This window comes from Tursiops truncatus, chromosome 15 (genome assembly GCF_011762595.2).
Source record: "Tursiops truncatus isolate mTurTru1 chromosome 15, mTurTru1.mat.Y, whole genome shotgun sequence".
In the NCBI taxonomy this organism is placed as follows: Eukaryota; Metazoa; Chordata; class Mammalia; order Artiodactyla; family Delphinidae; genus Tursiops; species Tursiops truncatus.
In genome coordinates, this window is record NC_047048.1 from 39242223 (window position 1) to 39263292 (window position 21070).

The 21070-nt window shown below is 47.3% G+C and overlaps 1 protein-coding gene across 4 annotated transcripts in view; it reads left to right on the forward strand.

Annotated features, from left to right (window-relative positions):
* KAT14 (lysine acetyltransferase 14) overlaps nt 1–6981 on the forward strand; it is a 40567-nt gene extending 33586 nt beyond the window's left edge. For 3 of the 4 annotated variants that reach the window (XM_019927527.3, XM_073792598.1, XM_073792600.1), the window contains 4 exons: nt 851–987; nt 1884–2059; nt 3844–4034; nt 6007–6981. In XM_019927527.3, coding sequence (XP_019783086.1) covers nt 851–987; nt 1884–2059; nt 3844–4034; nt 6007–6180 — 678 coding nt within the window. In that variant the 3' untranslated portion in view covers nt 6181–6981. The other variant, XM_073792599.1, reaches the window with a different exon arrangement.
* Nucleotides 6982–21070: the final 14089 nt, after the last annotated feature.

The window sequence follows — 21070 nt, forward strand, 5'->3', positions numbered from 1 at the left end:
TTCTTGCTCTTCTTCCAACAAAGTTATTTTCTATGCTAAGAGCAAGCTGTTTCTACAAAAACAACTCAGGTTTCTAAACTTCATCCAACCCTTGGCAAACCACTTTATAAATGTGCCTTTTAATCTTTCCATCTGAGCTCTTTGCTATAAAACCCTAATTTTCATGTTCTGTTACGACATGACCGCGGGCCCTGGAGCAGCAGTGTCTGGAGAGCAGACATCTGCAGCCCTTCTGTGGGGACATCCTCTGGAGGAGCAGGACTGCGTCCCCCTTGACCCTCTGGTCGGGCCTCTCCGCTCATGCTGTGTTTTAGGGATGATAATCTGCATCAGTCCTACTTTTGTCAGATTTACTTGGTAGAGACGTATTGTAATAGATCCACATACAGATGCAGCAGTGATTGACCCCCACGCCCTGTGATAACAGACTCCACTCATGAGACAGGAAGCCTATGTGTGTTACCCCTCCCCCCTGATGCTTGGACTGGTGAACATTTGATGAGTGGATTGACTGTGCCTTTATAGACAACATGAAACCTGGAGAGGCTGTAAATCCAGGGATCAATTCTGCATTTCACCTGTCTAAATCTCTTTTAAAATCTTTACAAAACTTTAAAAATTCTTAAATTATTTTGCTTTTAAACTATTAAACCGGGATTAGTTTTTCATATCCATTTTTAGGTAAAGGTACCTATGAAGTTTGTATTAAACCTTGAGCTTTCCAGTTAAATCCTGTGGAAAGACTTACTTTCTGACACATAAAAATGTTGTAAGTACTACTTATCTGTGGAAATTAAACCAATCCTTTGAGTAATTTTATTTTTATATAACTAACATGTCTTTCTCATAGACTGCCTTGCCATCCAGGAAAGGATTTCGGCACCAGACCACGAAGTTTTTGTACCGTTTGGTGGGGTCGGAAGATATGGCTGTGGACCAGAGCATTGTCAGCCCTTACACTTCTCGGATCCTAAAGCCTTACATCAGGTATACAGAGAAGAGCTGTGATGTCGAGTGTGTCGCGGGGAGTAATGTTTGTGGTTTTCAAGCCCTGTTCCGCCATTGGAGCGAATAAAGACCAAGACCTGTGAGCTGGCATCAGCAAGGACCGAGTCTGTGCTCTGTGTCCAGTCTCATCCTTGGCTTGTTTCAACTGTACATTTTTGCAGAAAGGATGGTCCTTTGAAAGAAACATAAAAGGCAAGGATAAGTTAACTCTGTTAGATTTCATTATGATTATCATACTCATTGTTCTGTTTTAAATTTCAAAGTTGTATATATATTTAGTCTGTGAAATGAAAAAATGGGATGATGTCTCAGTCGGGCCTCTATGTGGACTGCTGATGAGTCTCCTTGTGTAGGCAGCGCCCTGGACGCCGAGCTGGCCGGAGAGGCCCCAGCACTGGGCTGTGCATGATTGATAGTTGTCTCTGCTGACCACGCTTGCTCTGCAGCCCCCAGTCATGCGGTCCTCCTGGCACAGCCCCGCCCTCCCGGGCAGACGCGGGGAAGCAGCATGCGAGCCTCCTCCAGCTCCTGGTCCCCAGCTGTCCTGGCAGGGTTGGGCCTTCCTCTCCTGGGCTCTGTCCTGTGTCCCAGCACTCAGAGCATTGAATTAGGTTGCTGTTTCTGTTTCCCCATTCTATTCATCAAGGCTTACCAGCACTAGTAGAGTTCCTGGCAGGTACTGAGGGGTTGGGTCTGACGAATATTGTTAGAATGAATTTTAAATTTCATACCAGAAATGTAAGCCAGCCGCCATATATAAAGTAGTGCAAATTAACTTAAAATTTCAAGCAGATCAAAGAGTTTTGTGAATCAAATGGCTGGGAATAATGGGTATTTTTCTTGACTTCAGTTTGTTTATTTTCTGGGTTCTGGAGGCGTGATTATGAAACAAAGCCACCCAAACTGCAGCTGCTGTCCCAGATTCGTTCCCACCTGCACAGGAGTGACCCTCACTGGACGCCAGAGCCGGACGCACCTCTTGATTACTGCTATGTCCGGCCAAATCACATCCCGACGATAAACTCCATGTGTCAGGAGTTTTTCTGGCCTGGTACGTTCTCCCCTCCCGAACTAGGCAGATCCATTTTCTGTGTCATTCATTTTAGCAGTTTTTAAAATTGGTGTATGTCGTGTGACCCCCAAAACCTTATATGATTTCATTCAGTTTGTCTCTACTAACATAGAAATATTAAAATATAAACATCTCTTTCTTTCCTAAGGTCAAGAAGAAGCGAACAGTTAAAGTAATAAACAGTGTTTTTGTTTGTTCCTCTTCCCTGTTTGTCTCTGGTTCCAGAATAAATGATTCACCCTCTTTTGCTTCCACATGTGTCTAGATCCCAGGTAATGTGTACCACATCAGTACCACACAGGCTGGTAGCTTGGGCGTATTTGGACACTTGTGATTTTTGCGTAATAATTCTGTGTGCTTTGTTTATTTAGCTGGTCCTTTTGAGAGTGTTAGCACAGCCCAAAATTGTTTTTATTTATTTATTTTTGTTAATTTATTTCTGGCTGTGTTGGGTCTTCGTTGCCGCGTACGGGCTGCTCTTCATTGTGGTGCGCGGGCTTCTCATTGCAGTGGCTTCTCTTGTTGCAGAGCACAGGCTCTAGGTGCATGGGCTTCAGTAGTTGTGGCTCGCGGGCTGTAGGGTGCAGGCTCAGTAGTTGTGGCACATGGTCTCAGTGGCATGTGGGATCTTCCCGGACCAGGGCTCGAACTCGTGTCCCCTGCATTGACAGGCAGATTCTTAACCACTCCGCCACCAGAGAAGTCCCAAAAGTTGTTTTTTAAAAAGCCAAATACCCCTTGGGCTTCCCTGGTGGCATAGTGGTTGAGAGTCCGCCTGCCGATGCAGGGGACACGGGTTCGTGCCCCGGTCCGGGAAGATCCCACATGCTGCGGAGCGGCTAGGCCCATGAGCCATGGCCGTTGAGCCTGTGCATCCGGAGCCTATACTCTGCAACAGGAGAGGCCACAACAGTGAGAGGCCCGCGTACTGCAAAAAAAAAAAAAAAAAAAAAGCCAAATACCCCAACCACAGACTTTGAAAATAAGAATAAATCCAATGTGATACGTGATTTTATCAGCCTTAACATATTGTCTCTGAAGCCATCGATCAAAGGAACACAGTTTCATTGCTAAGTATAAACACGTTCTTTGTGGATCTATTTTACTGCACTGCTTTGGAATGTAAAGGAAATAATACGTGTCTTCTAGGAGCTGGATGAGATTTTGTCAGGATGTCACAGTGCACGTGGTGGGGGCTGGGATGGGGCTGAAAGGAGCATTCTGGGAGTGTCTGCTACTTCCTGCCCCTACACTGGGTGCCTTCCAAACGTTAAACATGGAGTTATGTTATATTTTACTCCTTTATTGTAAAATGTGGCATTTGTACTAAAGAGCTTGTCAATTGTCTGTGTACGGGCGGTCTCAGGATCTTTCCTCAGCCCCCTGGGATCTGGGTATCTCTCATCTTACCCAAGGCAGATACCGAGGCGGGGCGCTTAGGGATGCGCCAGCTGGCACTCGCAGCCCCGGAGGCTGAGTGCAACACTAGGTGTGTACAGTTCTGAGCTTGTGTGCTCTCTTCTACCCACCCTGTCCTGCTTCTCTTCTTTTAACATATGTACGTAGACCAGGCGATGCTAATTTTGATATTTTCTAAAATTCACTTTTTTATTTTTATGATCTGAATGTGTGGTGTCTATGGTAATGTCTCTGTCTCCAGTATGGGTGTTTTAGCATGCAGATGCAGCTGAAAGCACAGACTGAGTGGCCTGTTACTCCCTAGCCCCCGAGCCCGGGCTGACCCTGCTGGCCTCTCTCCGTAGGTGTTGACCTGTCCGAGTGCCTGCAGTACCCGGACTTCAGCGTCGTCGTCCTCTATAAGAAAGTCATCATTGCCTTTGGCTTCATGGTCCCCGATGTGAAGTACAACGAAGCGTACATTTCATTTCTGTTTGTCCATCCTGAGTGGAGAAGAGCAGGGATTGCGACTTTCATGATTTATCATCTGATTCAGGTATGTTGTCTCTGCTCACTGTCTGCCCACCTGCCTCTGGGTTTCCTTGAAAGGCTTGGAGGAGGAGGAGGCCAGCGCCAGGCGACGCCAGTGAAGAGGAGCCGGTCTGTGTTGCCCACGAGGTTATTAACACCCAGAGAGAAGCCTTCACCCCCTAAAAGAGGGTCACTCCTCAGACCCAGGTTTCAAAGAAATCAGTTTGTGACCATGTGTAGTAAATGAAATGAGGAAAGTACCACAAGTGGGAGCCTAAAGCACTTGTACCATCCGTATCGTAACTGCTGCTGCTCTTGGAATCACCACCGCGGTGACTCTGAGAAGTGGAAGTGAGAAGTGACTTTTAGTTCTTAAGTATTTTTAAACATTTTAGCCAGCCTATCAGTCAGTGGTATGTGCATTCTGTTAATGCTGCTTGTTTTTAATTTACTGTTGCTGTGAACCTTCTAGGTAATTCATCCTTTGATATATCTGTATCACCTTTGAGGAAAATGGACCATATATTTATATACTAACACCAGAAAAACATGCAAGGATTTTTTTCCCCAGAATTTATCTGGTAGCTTATTTAGAAACCATTGGGTATGGAGCATTGTGTGTCACGTGGGAAAGCTTCTTTTTAAATAGAAGGTGGAGATGATTCAGTGTTGTTTTTTTTTCCAGTTTTTAATGAAACTTGCTCAGTAATTCCCAGATGTTGGTGAGAACCTTGAGAACCCTCTATCGAGGAATTGCATTCTCCTCTCCTCTCTTGGCAGTTAGTGTGAGGCTGTCTCCATTATCCCTGACACACCCTGCCTTCACCCACCCCGTGCGCAGGGCCGACCTCCCCCTGTGCACCCTCTCCTGGTAGGATGACCATGGGCTCCTGCCTCCTCCTTCACCAGCAAGGGCCAGTGGATAGGGCAGGGGTGATGTTCTGGTGGCACATCCGGTCCTTACTGAGCCTCCCTGGCTGGGAGGAGGAGTGTCCGTCTTTGTATGTGGGTGCCTGGCCCCCAGCCAGCCCATAAACCCCGGCCCAGACACAGTACCACCCAGACGGTCAGCTGTGCTCGGCGACGGGGCTGCTGGGATTGTGCCAACTTGCAGCGTAAAGAGGACTGTCGTCCTTGGTGTGCTTGTCGTTCTTTCTTGTCCTAAAAATGCCTTTGGATGCAGAATGTGAGGGAAGCAGGGAAGAGAAGGTATCTGTCTGCCTTTGACCTGGGATTGTAAAATCTCAGGAACTCATCAAGTCCAGGATCTCAGTGCCTCCTCATTAAAGAGCAAGTTCTGAATTTATGTGACTTTCGGGGTACTTTCTTCTGTGTAGCTAATTAAAGCATCTAAGAACTTGCCTAGACTTGACAGAGCAAGCATCATTCTTTTCCCCTAGGATTAGGCCCATGCTAAATGCAGAAACCTCAGTTCTGAGAAGTTTGGGAGTGATGAGAGAGTGTCTTTGGGATTCAGAATGTCTGTATAAGGTATTCAAGTTGTGTAATTAAACAGAAGTCTTAATATTTCATATCTGGCTACATAATTTAACATTTTCTAGAAGGTCTAGGCAGGGAATTTTTACGATTCCCTTGTAGGATGACACCTGGTTTTTAAAAGCAGAATGTCTCCTCTTGTCCTCTCTTTCTTCAAGATTGTTGTGATGTTGGTATTGATATGCTTGATGTATTTAAATGCAATTGAATATAAAACAATTGACAGTGAAATATCCCTGTTGGCTCTTTGCTCCAAAGAGAAAAAGAACACACCCAGCTTACCGTCTGTTTCCTTGGCCTTGAACGTTTCGGCGCAGTGTTTTGGTGGCGGCAGAGACGGGTCAGGTTTCCTGCTGTTGCTGGTGCTGCAGTGTCTCAGCTTCAGGCCCCAGTGTCTCTGGTTTCTGTAACTGACTGCCTACACTTAAAAGTTACTTCACCCACTCATTTTCCCTCCGGCTTTTTCATTTTCACCTTGTGTTTTTCCACTCTTTCGGCAGACCTGCATGGGCAAGGACGTAACCCTTCACGTCTCAGCGAGCAACCCTGCTATGCTGCTCTACCAGAAGTTTGGATTCAAGACTGAAGAATATGTTTTAGATTTTTACGATAAATATTACCCCTTGGAGAGCGCGGAGTGTAAACACGCGTTCTTCCTGCGGCTGCGACGCTGATGTGAGTGCACCTCTTCACAGAGGGCACACATGCTCGCAGAGAAGGGCCGTCAGTAGACCCCCAGCAGCAGGTGCTCGCTTCACCGCGGGTTCTGATCTCAGCTGAGCTGAGAGCGGCGTGGGCAGTGGCGTCAGTAGTGGGCGCCCCTTCGGCTGAGTCGCTGTCCAGCCCTTTGTGGACAGGCCTTTGCCCACACCTTGGACTCCACGGTCAACTAAGACTGGCAGGTGCGCTGTCCTTTGCCCGACAGCCTATTGAGCCAGGAAGGTCCAAACTGATGTTCTTGGGGAGAGAGATTCTGTCCCGTTTAAAGGGTGAGAAATGTGATCGCGGTTAAGGGTTCCTGCGGTGCTTCCTTCAGAGGCACTGTGCTGTCGTGGGGTGGTGAGATGATCACACAGGGGATGCCAGCCCGTCCCAGCCTGGCTGTGCTGTCACTGAAGCCAGGGGGACCCCTCGGGCACTCGCTGACTTTGGTCATGGTGTTTGTGTGTGACGTCGCCTCAGCTGTGCCCCCGTGAGCATCCCCCACCGGGGCCCTGGCTTGGGAGGCAGGATCCCGTTCTCCCCTCCTGTGGCCGGAGTAGCTGAGTGGCCTGGCATTTCAGTTGTGCCCCTGGATGGAGGCGAGCGGCGGTGGGAGGGGAGCTGGCCATGGACGGTCCCGTCTTGTCTGCGGAACGAGGCTGTTGGTGGGTTTGTGAGTGTTGGAGCTGGACTGTCAGGTGTTTTTGGATTTAGCAGGAACATTTCCAGAAGTATCTGATGTTCTCAAATAAAAATCTTTCCTTGTGACAGCCCATGGCCAGAGCTTCAATCTCATCAGTTTGCTTTCAAACTCTTTTTAATTAAGAGCAGTAGTTCTTATCTTTTGGGGACATGAATCCCTTTGAGAATCCAAAAAAGGCTGAACACTCTCTAGAAAACTGCACATTTCAGAGTTTGCATTGGTATTCCATGGACCACAGCATCTCTGTTCTGGAGGCTGTGCTTAGAGGGAGCTTGAATGCCCTCGTTTCAGGGGAATGTGTGTCGCCCCTGCAGGAAGAGTCTGCAGCTGTCCTGTCGCTTATCTCCTTTAACCTGGCTGGGATCGGGGCTCCCTTTCCCCTCTCCCGCATGAGGCCCCGGGCTGGACACACCGAGTCACTCAGGTGCCAGGATCAAAGCAGCGATGGTCAGCCTCCAAAAAGAAGTCTTCTGGGCTCCTCCTCACCCTCTCCCCTTCCACAGGGTCAAAATCAGCATTTCCCAACCTGACCCTGCGGGGACCCCCAACAGGCTGGGAGGGATCGGCTGTCACCTGCCGCCTGCTTGGCCTTTAAGGTTTAGGTTCTTAAGATTACAGGTATGTTATATTCTACTATCTTAGTGTGTCTGTTTTATGGCTAAAGTGATGGATTTTTTCACCCCAGAGCTCGAGGAAGAGCTGACACTCGTGGGAGATGGGCAGTTTGAGCCCCGGCCCGTATGTGCCCCCGGGTGTGTGTGTGTCCATGGACCTGCCCTCTCATACTTTCCTCTGCAGTGAAACTCCAGGGCTTCAAGATAGACCGACCTGCACTCTGAGTGACACCCTATAGTTCGTGTCATTTTGAGAGAGAACTTCCAGGTGAGGGTGAGTGGCGGCTGAAAAGCAGATATACTGCTCGTATGTTCACGTTTGGCCAAAATGTCTAGTATTCTAGTTAAAGTGAATGTGGCTAAAGGCTACATTAAATCAAAGGTATGTCTAGCAAAAGGCAGTGGGCTCCAAGTGGGATGGAAAGCAAAGGCCTGATCTCAGAGGGTATCAGGAAAAACAAGAATTGATGGCAACTGGGGCCTCTGGGGCATAAGCCTGAGGCGGGGCCTCCTGGCTGTGCCACTGGCTGCCCTGAGCAGCACCCAGCACCCAGCCCGGTGGGCTTGGGGGTGGGCATCGTTGAGTAGACAAGGTACAAGTTGCTAGGAGTAGGAAAAATGTCAGCCCCGTTCCTGAGCTCTGAATTCTCCCAGCAACTCCATGAGGTGGTCGTGCCGTTGCTTCAATTTTAGGGAAGAGAAAGTGGGCTTGAGAGGATGAGTAAGTCCGTGCCAGGGCGCACAGACAGAAAGCAGAGGACAGGACCCCAGTCCTGGCGCCGGCCCCTCCCTGCCTGCGGGGTGTGTGATGTTGGGGAGGAACTCTCCCCAGGGCCTAAAGCCCCTGGACCCTGACAGGTGGCCTGGATTCAGAGCTGATTCGCTTCCCACTCTGACCTTCCATGTTTTCCTTGCTGGGCTCCCGGGTCAGGGTCCGTGGTCGTGTGCAAAGGCAGGTGTGTGTGAGTTTGAATGTTTTTTGGGGGGAGGGGCCTGAAACTTCATCAGATGTTCAGAGGCGTGTGTGAGCCAAAAAGCAGTAACTAGCCCTGTTCAGACTGGAGGGAAGACCTTTCTGGAGCCAGCTGGGTGGTTGGAACAAAGGTTCAAAAGGAATGACTCACCAAACAGTATCTTAGAAATGTTTTATTTTAATTTTGACATAATTTCAGTCTTGACAGAGAAGTTACAAAAGAGTACAGAGTTCCCAGGTACCCTTCATCCCAGTTCCCTAAATGTTAACATTTCACACGTTTGTGCCCCCTGTACACATACGTGTGTGTGCACATGCACACTTTTTTCTGAACCATTTAAAAGTAAGTTGCAGATACTGTGCCCCCTTTACCCTTAATAAAAGCTAGGAATGTTCTTACCTAACTGCTGTACAGTGACAAAATCAGGGAAGTTAACCTTGATCTCTTGCTGTTAATGTACAGACCTAATTCACATTTCACTGATTGTCCTAATACTGCCCTTTATAGCAAAAGAAGATCAAGATTGCAGGTCACATTCAGCTGTCAGGCTCCTTTTGTCTCCTGTGATCAGGAACCGTCCCCAAGTCTTTGTGAATGTGGACATTTCTGAAGCGTCCTGGCTAGTTGGTTTGCACAGTGTCCCAGGATTTGGGGGCGTCTGCTCTTTGCTCCTGTTCAGGTTCTGTAGGCATTCGGGCAGGAATACCATGGACATAAGTCCCGTTTCTGGCAAGGTTAACTTTTAGTTAAGGCAGGCAGGTTTCACTTCGCAAGTACGTGTCTTATGGAGAGGTTCACTGAGGATATGTCAGTACCCTGCTACTCAGACTTTGCACCCCTGGTCTTAGTATCCAGACAATGCGTCGTAGCCTTCTAGGTTCATATCTCCTTGAGGAAGCAGCTTTTAGAGTGGGTTCCGCAGTGGCCTGAGCTTAAGTGAGGGCCTGTCTGTCACCCTTCAGTAAGATGCTGGCAAGAGCTCCTGCCTCCCCAGGGGCACAGCAGGGTGTCCTGGGCAGGTGGGCCGGGCACTCAGTGTTACAGGTGGTGCTTCTCAACACTCACCAGGACTTCTCTGGTGACCAAGAGGCCAAAGGATGTCTGTGTTACCTAGTGCTATGTAAGGAACCACCACAAACTCTAGCCACTTAACACCATAGCAGTTTCTTTTCTCTTGGGATTCTGAGGGTTTTCTGGCTGGTTCTCTCCATGTGGTGCCGGCTGGGGCACTGGGGCAGCCCCTGTCATCTGGGAGCTCAGCTGGGGTGCTGGCCGGGGGGCTTCAAGTTCTCTTCCTGCCTCCCCGTGGGACTGCTTACACCACCTCATGGCGAGGTAGCTGGGTTCCAAGAAGGAACATTCTTCCAACTTTCCAGGAAGACAGACCCCACTGCAAGTGCTTCTCAAGCCTCTGCTTGCATCGTGCTCACTGCTGACCCATCAGCCGGAGCCAGTGACGTGGCCGAACTCCTAGACCACGCCGGAGGGAGCGCTTCACAAGGACAAATACTGGGATATGTGGTTCCCAAGGGGAGGGGGGTGGCAAGCACCAAAGTATAGTCAACCACAAGGGTCATTATGGAAAAGCCTGTGAAGTTGTGACACCCAGAGGGCAGCTGCCCAGCTTGGAATTGTTCCCCTTTGGGGCAACTGGGTGGGCTGTAGCTGGTGGACACCTCATCCATGCTAGGAAGGCAGTGAGGGCGTTCCTCGTAGCCAGAGTGCATGCAGGAGCTCTAGGTGGCTATGGTTTTTTGTTTTTTATTTTGTTTGTCGGCCAGTCTAGAGAACAGGAAGGGTTGAGACAGTTTCAGATAGATTTCTCGTGAGGCCTCTCCCTGAGGCTGACTGAGGCTCCCCCTCAGGATTGGGGAAGGCTTCCCCTTACATCCATCCCATTTTATAGTAAATCATCCCACCTTTTTAAAGTTTTATGGAGGTGTAATTTGCATACTATAAAATTCACCAATTTTAAGTGTACAATTCAGTGGTTTGTAGTAGATTTATGGAGTTATCACTCAATCCAGTTGTAGAACATGGGGCCAGAGAGGCCCCTGGTGCTCACTTGCAGTCAGTCCCCACTCCTGCTCCAGCCCGGACGACCACCAATCTGTTTTCTGTCCCTATAGATTTGCCTTTTCTAGACGTTACATGTCAAATGACCCTTTTTGCTTTACTTCACGTTGGCTTGTTACCAGCTACCAGAGAGGCTTCTCTAACCCAGCATAGCCCATTGCTTTAGATATTTTGGTATAAATCCTACAAGGCCTTTTGTCTTATGCACATACATATGCCCTTGCATGTGTCATTTTTTTTCATATACTAGTTTTTAAAATGAACTGTGATCATATTGTATATCTTGTTGTATAAGATACACGACTTTTGGGGTTTTTTTTTTTTAGGTGATCACAGATAACATTCCACATTGTCATATGTTCTAAAAAATCATATATGATAGAATTATATTTTGTTATAGGCATGTACCATAGTTTAACAAATACCCCTGTTTCCAAATAATGCAATCATACCAACAGGCTGAAGAATAAAAATCACATGATCATATCACATGATACATGACAGAATCCAATACCCATTCATGATAAAAATTCTCAGCAAAGTAGGAATACAGGGGAACTTCCTCAACTTGATAAAGGACTTATGCAAAAAACCTACACCTAAACATCATACTTAACGGTGAGAAACTGAATACTTAGAAACTAGAAGCCCTCCAGCTAAGCTGGAACAAGACAAGGGTGTCCTCTCTCACCACTCCTTTTAACATCATACTAGCTAATGGAAGTTCTGGCTAATGCAAGAAAATGAAATAAAAGGTATACAGATAGGGAAGGATGATATAAAACTGCTTGTATGCAGATGACATGGTTGTCTATGTAGAGAATCTGAAAGAATTGAAAAAAGTTGACCCCAGTACTTCCCTGGTGGCACAGTGGTTGAGAGTCTGCCTGCCGATGCAGGGGACACAGGTTCGTGCCCTGGTCTGGGAAGATCCCACATGCCGCGGAGCGGCTGGGCCCGTGAGCCATGGCCGCTGAGCCTGCGCGTCCGGAGCCTGTGCTGCGCAATGGGAGAGGCCACAACAGTGAGAGGCCCGCGTACCGAAAAAAAAAAAAAAAAAAAAGACCCCAAAGTGGACACAACAGGTGAATAGCAAGATTACAGGATATGGGGTTATTTATACAAAAGTCAGTCACTTTCCTATATGCCAGCAATGAATTAGTGGAATTTGAAATTAAAAACAATACCATTTACATTAGCAGGTATAAATCTAACAAAATATGTACCAGATCTATATGAGGGAAACTACAAAACTCTGATGAAAGAAATCAAAGAACTAAGTAAATGAGGCAATGTTCCATATTTATGCACAGGAAGACTCGACATTGTCAAGATGTCATTTCTTGCCAGCTTGATCTATAGATTCAAAGCAATTTCAGTCAAAATCCCAGTAAGTTATTGTGTGGATATTGACAAACTGATTTTAAAGTTTATAACCAAAAGACCCAGAAAAGCCAACACAATATTGAGGGAAAAGAATGAAATTGGAGGACTGACACTACTCAACTTTGAGACATACTCTAAAGCTACAGTAATCAAGACACTGGAGTTGGTGGAAGAACAGATAGCTAGACACATGGAACAGAACAGGGGGCCCGGAAATAGACTTCCATAAATACGGCCAGCTGATCTTTGACAACGAAACAAAGGCTGTGCAGTGGAGAAAACATAATCTTTTCAACGAACAGTAATGGAACAGCTAGGTATCCATGTGCAGAAAAAAAAAAAATCTAGACGCAGATCTTACATCCTTCACAAGAATTAACTCAAAATGGATCATATAAAACTGCTAACAGAGGAAAAAATCTAAATGACCTAGGGTATGGTGATGAGTTTTTAGATACAACATGAAATGTTACCAAGCCAAAACTTGGGTCCACTCCCCGGCGTGCAGTAAAGCCAAACAACTGACACCAGGTTGTGGCGAAAGAAAGAGCAGCATTTATTGCAGAGCATGCTGTACAAGGAATCAGGATAGCTAATGCTCAAAGCACACGAACTCCTCGATGGTTTTCAGCAAAGCATTTTGAGAGGTAAGGTGAGGGAAGGGAGTCCCAGGGTAAGTGATCATCTCTGATTGGCTGATGGTGAGGTCACAGGGTGGTGTCACAGGGTGGTGTCACAGGGGTTCACATGATCAGTCTTTAGGCTGTAGTAGGTCTGGGGGGCTGTGTACTCATGGTCATCAAGTAGTTAACCTCTTCTATCTAGTGGGGGTTTTGGCATCTGTAGAACAACTCAGGAAATGTGCATCAGGTACTATTATTTGGGTACTTCAGAGAGGAGCTGAAGCAGAGGATGTGGGGGGAAGGGTCTGTCCCAGGGAAGACCCCTTAGGGTCCTGGTTGGTTCTGCAAAGGCACAATTCATGAAAGAAAGATTTTCTAAGCTGGACTTCATTAAAATTAAAACTTCTGCTGTGTGAAAGGGTACTGTCAAGAAATTAAGAAGACAAGCCACGAACTGAGAGAAAATCTTTGCAAAGCACACATCTGATAAAGGACTGTTATCCAAAATATACAGAGAAGACTTAAAACTCAATAATAAGAAAATGAACAACCTGATTTTTAAACAGGAAAACCCCTCAACAGACACTTCACCAGAGAAGATACACGGAGAGCAAACAAGCATGTGAAAAAATGCTCCACATCATGTTATCAGGGAAATAAAAATGAAAACGATGAGATGCTCCTACACATCTATTAGAATGGCTCAAATCCACCACTCTGACAACACCAAATGCTGGCGAGGATGTGAAGCAACAGGAACTCTCATTCATTGCTGGTGAGAAGGCAAAATGGTACAGCTGCTTTGGAAGGCAGTTTGGCAGTATCTTACAAAAATAGGCGTACATACTCTTATCACATGATCCAACAATCTTCTCATATTTACTCAAATGATGTTAAAATGTATGTTTATACACAGACCTGCACATGAACCTTTTTTTATAATTGCCAAAACTTGGAAGCAACCAAGATGTCTTTCAGCAGGTGAATGAATAAACTGGTATGTCCAGAAAACAGAATATTTTTCAGCACTAAAAAGAAACAAGTTATCAAGCGTGCAAAAACATGGAGGAACCTTAAATACATATTACTAAGTGAAATAAGCCAGTCTGGAAAGGCCGCTTGCTGTCTGATTCCAATTATATGACATTCTGGAAAAGATAAAACTGCAGACAGGGAAAGATCAGATTCTGGGGGTTAGGGAGGGAGGGTGGGATTATTAACAGGCAGAACACAGGATTTTTAGGGTGTGAAAATACTCTGTGTGATAGCATAATGGTATAACAATGGATATATGTCATTATTTATTTGTCCAAACCCATAGTATGCACAACACCAAGGATGAAATGTAATGTAAACTATGGAGTTTGCATGACAGTGACGTGTCAGTGTAGGTTCTCCTGTAACAAAGGTACCACCTTGGTGGGGGATGTGGATAATGGGGGAGGCTGTGTATGGGGGGCAGGGATATTTGCGAAATCTCTGTACTTTCTGCTCAATTTTTCTGTGAACCTAAAACTGTTCTAAAAAATAAAGTGTTAAAAAGCACTGCAATTAAAATGGGCAAATGATTTGACTAGACAGTTCTCTGAAGAAGGTATACAAATAGCAAGTAAGCATATGAAAAGATGCTCAGCATCATTAGTCATTAGAGAAATTCAAATGATATTCACAGAGCTGGCTAGAATCAAGAAGACATAAATAATCATGTGGCTAAGGCTATGCAGAAATCGGGGCCCCCATACATTGCTGGTGAGAATGTAAAGTGGTACAGTCGTGTTGGAAAACAGCCTGGCAGCTTTTCAAAATGTTAAATGTAGAATTACCATATGACTCAGCAGTTCCTCTCAGGAGAAATGAAAACATATATCCACACAAAGACTTGTACATGAATATTAACTGCAGCATTATTCACAATAGCCTCCAGGTGGAAACAGCCCAAGTGACCATCAGCTGATGAATGGATAAACAAGTGTGATAGATGCGTACAGTGGAGTACTACCCAGCAGTAAAAAGGAGCAAGCACTGATAAATGCTACAACAGGGGTGAAACATCACGAATTGAAGCATTTCAAAGAAGCCAGACAAAAGAACACATGTTGTATGATTCCTTTTATATGAAATGTCCAGGAAAGGCAGGTTAATAGACACAGAAAATAGATTAGGGATTACTTACTTGTGTCGTTTCATGTTATATCACAGTCATTTTTTTCAAGTGGCTAAATGGTTTTCATGACCATTCTTTAATGGTTCTATTTTCTTATTCTTTTAGTGTTCCTCATTAAGATTCCTGCTTTTATATATAACATTGCAGTGAACACATTTGTGCTTAAGGTTTTTTGCCAGGGATTGGATTTTTTTCTTCTGGTTAGATCCCAGAAATGGTATTCTTAAGTCAAAAGATGTGAACATTTTCATTGTCACTTTGTCATTGCCAACACTGTCATTAATGTGTTAAGGTACCAGTCTCACCTCAAAACTACCAGGATTAATTATTATCACTTGAACTACTTGTTGCTAATTTTTACATAGGCAGTAATTTGCCATTTAAAAAATTATTAGTGTGGTTGAACATTTTCCATTGTTTGTTTCCTAGTAGCATTCCTTCTTTTATAAATTGTTTGCATCCTTTGTCTATTAATCTCCAGGGAGTAGGGAGATCTTGGTGTTTCTCATCATTTATTCATTTGAGTTCTTCCCGCAGTTGAAGTGGTGATTCTCAACCCAGTCTAACTGGCTGGTCCCATCTGGGGAATTTGTGGAGAGGGTCCCTCAAAATTCCCCTTCGTGTGGTATTAAGGAGGGAGGTGGAGGAGGGGGTAAGAGAAGGGAAGGACCAAGACAGAAACAAAACAACTCAGAGGCAGGTAGGTCCTGGTCCTCAGCCAACCCCGTGTCCTTGTTTCCCCCAGTCCTGGGAGAGCAGGCTGCAGGGAAGAATTGGACATCTGTTCTCTGCCTCTGGGGCCCTTGGCCTGGTTCCCTCGTTTATCTGCTCTCATTAGTCGACGAAGGCCTGGTCTCCCCAGACTGGCCATCCCAGGATCCCCGCTTCCCTCTTGGGCCCCCCTCCCCAGTCCGACGGCAGACCCCTCTTTCTGCCCACCCAGCCCGGATCTCCTTTTGGGCCTCTTGGAAATTTCTGCCCTCTCCTAGTTCTCAGGTCATTTGAATCACTGAGGTGTGTGGCATGGCTGTAAGAAGCTTGGCTTCTGGTCCATTCGGGCCTAAGTCCCGCACCTGCTGCTTGCTGGCTGTGCCTCAGTTCCCTGTTTGCTAAAAACCTGTGATTTGTTGTGAGGAGGATCTGTGAGAACATGAGGAGTACTCGGCAGGCTGCCTGGTAGCTGGGGGCCACGGAACAATGGTGGTTACCCTCGGGGAGGGGGAGACCCTAGTTAAAATGAGGCTGTTGCTTAGTGTTTCTCAGCCTTGGCCACAAAATCGCCCACACCTGGGTCCCGTCCTCCGAGAATTTGATGTTGTTGGGCTGGGGTGTGGCTTCCCAGCCCAGGCGATTCTGATGGCCAAGGCTGAGACGCACAGGCTGGGAGGACTAGTCCGGGGGGGATCTGCCCGTCATCTCCCGCCGCCACCCCGGGCCTCCCAAGGGGAGGCTCCTCGTCTCACTTTTCGAAATGCATCCCTTCTCCAAGCCCGAAGGCCTACCTGAGCTTCTGGTAACTGACCTTCCCTGGATGAAGCCAGAGCAGGGCCCACTTCCTCTCCTGACTTGGGGTTTAATTCCATTTTATTGTCGCACCACTTTTTCTTTTGCACATGGTGGTGTTCGTTCTTTTCCTGCCTGCACGTCTGTGGACAGAAAACCAGACTCGTTGTCTTTTGTGACCCTTGGGGCATCTTGGAGGCTCCCGACTGTAAACTAGTGTTTGGGAAAAGTGCATCTTTCTCCCCAAGCTCGTCAGACATCCCCGGGCCTGGAGAGGACGAGGCCGGGGGAGTGAGGCAGGCTGTGCACGTGGGCTTGGCAGGATACTTTCGGCTGCAAGTAGGAGAAGCCCTGGCTCAGACTGACTCAGGGGACCACCAACTGTGGTCTCCCCCAGCGGACATCCAGAGGAAGCGCATCCCATGGTCACGCAACCATTAGCGTGTTAACCATGTGAGTTTGGGCTGGCAGCTTAAACTCAGTGTCCTCGTTTGTGAAAAAGGACCATTGCCCGTGCAGTGCGTTGACATTAGTAAAGGCCTTGCAACGATCCCTCATGTGAAGGAAGTGTTTTGTATGTGTCGGCTACTCTACGATCAGTCATCGCTGCGTAACAGATGGGAAATTCTCGGTGGTCCACAGCAATCAGCATTTCTTTCCCGTGCGTCTGCAGGTTGGCAGGGCTTGGCTCGGCCCCTCCCATTCAATCTGTGCATACAGCTCAGGTCTGCCCCACAGGTGTACCCCCTGGGTCCCAGGGAAGCAGTGCAGCAGGTGCTGGAGTGATGCTGTTCACATAATGGTGGCAGTGACACAGGATAGAGGAAGAACACCAGCGTCGGTCGGGAACTGGCACGTTCTCACTCTGCCCCCTTTCATTTGGCCCAAGCAAGTCCCATGTCCCAGCCCAGTTTCAGCAGGGAGGGGAGGTAAATTCTACTCACGCCAGTTAGTGGTAGTATCCAGTCACATGTCAAAGGATATGAAGAATTAATAAACAGTGTGTCATCGGTGGATTAGATCAAAGATTGTATTAACATTGTTAAATTCAAGATGTTTTCTCATTTCTCTTGTGATTTCTTCTTTGACCCGTGGGTTATTTAGAAGTGAGTCATTTAGTTTCCATATCTTGGGGGAATGTTTTCATATATCTTCCTGCTACTGATTTCTAGTTTAATTCTCTTATGATCAGAGGACATACTTTGTATCAGTGTTAAATTTCTTAAGCCAAAGGCTATGCTGTGGTGATGTAATAGAACATCTCTTTTCTTAGAAAATACATGCTGCAGTATTTAGGGGTAAATGTCCATGATGCATGTAACTTACCCTCAGATGGATCAGGGAAGAATTTGTGTGTGTGTGTGTGTGTGTGTGTGTGTAGATTGCAATTAACTGAAGGTGGGACAAGGAACATGCACAAATCATAAAGCTAAAGGGGTAAAATGTTAACAGTAGGTGATTCTGGGCAATGGATATATAGGTATTCTTTGTACTATTTTAATTTTTGCAACTTTTCTGTAAGTTTAAAATGATCTCCGAATAAAAAATAAAAAGAAAGGAAAAGCTAATAGTCTCACCCCTATTCCACTCCTCCAGGTGTGTATCCTTCCATACGCTTTCCTTACCCACACAAACATGTACTAATATTTATACACTTAGATGGGATTTTTATCATTTTATTAAAATAGGATTATTCTCAGTGCATTAATTATCGTGCAACTTGATTTTCTCTCTTAACAATATATCATAACAGTCCTTCTAGGTCAAAAATTTAGGTTTAATCTAGGTTTAATTTACTTTGAAACAGAGGTTTATAAGTACCACAGTTTCTTCAACCATCCCCCTACTGTTGGATATTCCAGCAGTTTCCAGTTTTTTTGTCACCACAAACGAGGCAGCAAAAACCATCCTTGTACATATCACCCACGGTATTGGTGCCCAGTCCGTGACTCACTTCTGGAATTAGAATTTCAGTCAGAGTCAGGTAGCACCATAAACCCTTTGCGATTCATCGTGTTCAAAGCTGTCGCACCGTGGGAGTGAGGCTGGTCTCCAGAGGCCAGCCATCTGCTCACCCTCGTGTCCAGTCGCACGCAAGCCCAGCATTTCCAAGGCGGGCCAGAATGTCCTCTGGAAAGCTTTAAAAAAAAAAGAAAAACAGTGCCCCCCCCACCCACGTTTCTCTTTGGACCTGAAGAGACTGCTGGAACAGTCTGCTGTCTTGTGGCAGGGGCCCCATATCGAGGTGGCCGGGGAGTCCAGCATTTCCACGTGTCAGCCAGACCTGGCACGTCCCGCCTCAGCTAGTTCATGCACCTGCTAATTATATAACTTTAAGAAGGTTTTGCTAGAAATTTCAGGCAGAGCCCAGGCTTCTGTAGGTGGGGCCGAGTGGCTGGTTGGATTCTCGAGTGGAGACAACTTGTAGTCCAGTTGATGTGGCTGAGATTGTAGTTGTGATCTTCACACAGGACGGTGTCCCACAGCAGGGATGACAGTTAACATCCATGGGATGTTGCCTCGTGCCAGGCAGGGAGCTAAGCACTTTCCATAGAGCATCTCGTTTAACTCCCACTGTGACCCTGAGGTACAAGAGTCGTATAATCCTATCGTATCACTCACCTGTGGCCACAGCACTTCTGCATGAAACCACCCCAAACCTTAGCGGCCTGAAACAACCACCAGTTATTTGCCTGCAATTCTGTGAGTGAATGATTTAGGCTGGGCTCACATGGGCAGTCCTGGCTTCGGCTGGGCTCCCTACTAGGCTTCTGGGAGTTGGCTGGCTGTTGGCTGGAGCGACGGGGATTTTCATCCACGTGGTGTCTCATCCCCCAGCAGGCTAGCCTGGGCGTGTTTACGTGCTGGGGGAAGGGGTGAGAGCGGGAGAGAGACAGAGAGTACCAAGGCTTGCTCAGGTCTAGCCCAGAATCGGCACATCATCACTTTTGCCACATTCTCTTGGCCAAAGCAAATCACACGGTCAGCCCAGATTCAAGAGGTAGCAAAATCACTCCACCTCTGGGTGGTCGGAGTTGCAGTCACATTGCACAGGGCATGATACAAGGAGGGGTGAAGGTCTGTGGCCATTTTGGTGGTTTACCTCACCGGCTTTTGCAGGTGAGATGAGTCAGGAACAGAGAGGTTACTTAAATTGCCCGAGCTCACAGAGCCAGCAGATGGCAGGTCCGGACCTGGGCGGGCAGACAGCAGCGCCCCAGCATCCAGCCCCTCTCCCATCTGCCCGCGTCCATGAAGGCTTCCTGACTGCGGAATCATCTCGCCATCTCTGAAAATCCCCAACACCCAGTCAACCTCAAGGAGAGAATCATCTTCAGAGACCCTTGGCTCCTTGAAGGACAGGCATGTGACAGAAGTTGGAGGAGGTTTTGGACAGATGGCCCGGCAGGTGGTTGGGGGGTTGAGTGGATCGGTGGGTGGACGGCTTGTTGGCAAGTAGATGATGTGAGAGGGCTGAGGACAACTGTCACCTCATCTCCGCTTGGGTTTTTTCTGAAGTGGAGGGGCAGGAAATAAATCTGAGCCTCCAGGTGGACTTTCTTGGGGCCATCAGGCTGAGGGCCTGAGGTGTGGGGTCCACACTGGGATGAGTCGGCCTTTCCAATCAGAGGTCCTCTGAGCTGGAGACGATGAGTGCAGAGTCTTCCTTCCTTGAGAAGAGGGAGAGCCCCGAGCGAATTTTACAAGAGAGTCTTCAGTGCCAGGGTTTGGACCGATCATTTCCCAAGTCTCTAGCCCCGTGCAAGGCACCAGGATTCCCAAGAGGACTCTTATCTTCAAGGAGTTTACAGTCTGAGTCCCCTCATAGGGCCCTGGGCAAGGCCAGGGACACAGTCTGCAGGCACACGTCCTGGCTGATGGCCAAAGAGAAGAGAGCGGCCTTCTCCGTCCCTCTTTGTGGGGTCACCTGGGTGGCTGTGCTGTGGATCCCTCATGTGTGCCCAGGCTGTGTGTCAAGTATCCCAGCCCATCCCAAAGGGGTTTGTGGGAAAGGCCTTGACTCTGCTCTGGAAACCACCCCCAGCCATCAGCCTGCCAGGTGGGCCAAATGCGCTGGTTCATAGTTGGTCATGTCACTGTCCATGACCCTGTTTCCTCCCCATAGAACTCTGAGGAGATGGGATGGGGGCCAAGGGACCCTCCAGCGCCCAGAAGAGGCCTTGGAGAGCAGCAGCCTGAACAGCTGTCTCACCACCTGCCAGCTTCCACCCAGCACCACCAGGCTCTTTTTTTTTTTTTTTTTTTCAAATTTGTGTATTTTATTGGGTCAGCTTGATGACTTCTTTACATAGTTATATGACATACCTAGTTGAAGACACCGACCCTTTCCAGCACTGCAGAAGGTCACTTGTGGTCATCTTTACTTTGCATGGCCACCATTTTTCTGACCTTTAGGTGAGTTTTGCAAGTTCTCAACTCATCCTGCATCCCATGCTTTCCCGAGATTACACTCATCGTTAATCTGCACTGGTCTCTCCCCCGAGGGCTCCTTGAGGGCTCCAGCTGCTCTAGCTGGAAAGCCAATACTCGAGAAGCAAGTGTTAATGGAAAGGAGGGTTTGCTTTATTCCAGTTGCCAGCAACGGGGGGAGAAGGCGGACTCCTGTCCAAAGGCCAACTCCCTACTGCCCATCAGTGGGCAAGAGCTTTAATAGGCAGAGGGAGGGGCCGCATGCAGCACAGCACAGTCAGCTCTGACAGTCATCTCAAAATGTCACCAGTGGTCTGATCAGCATCATCTTGATTGTTTTAAGCACAGTCCGTCTTCAGTTCCAGGGTCGGTTTGTTGCCATTTCTTT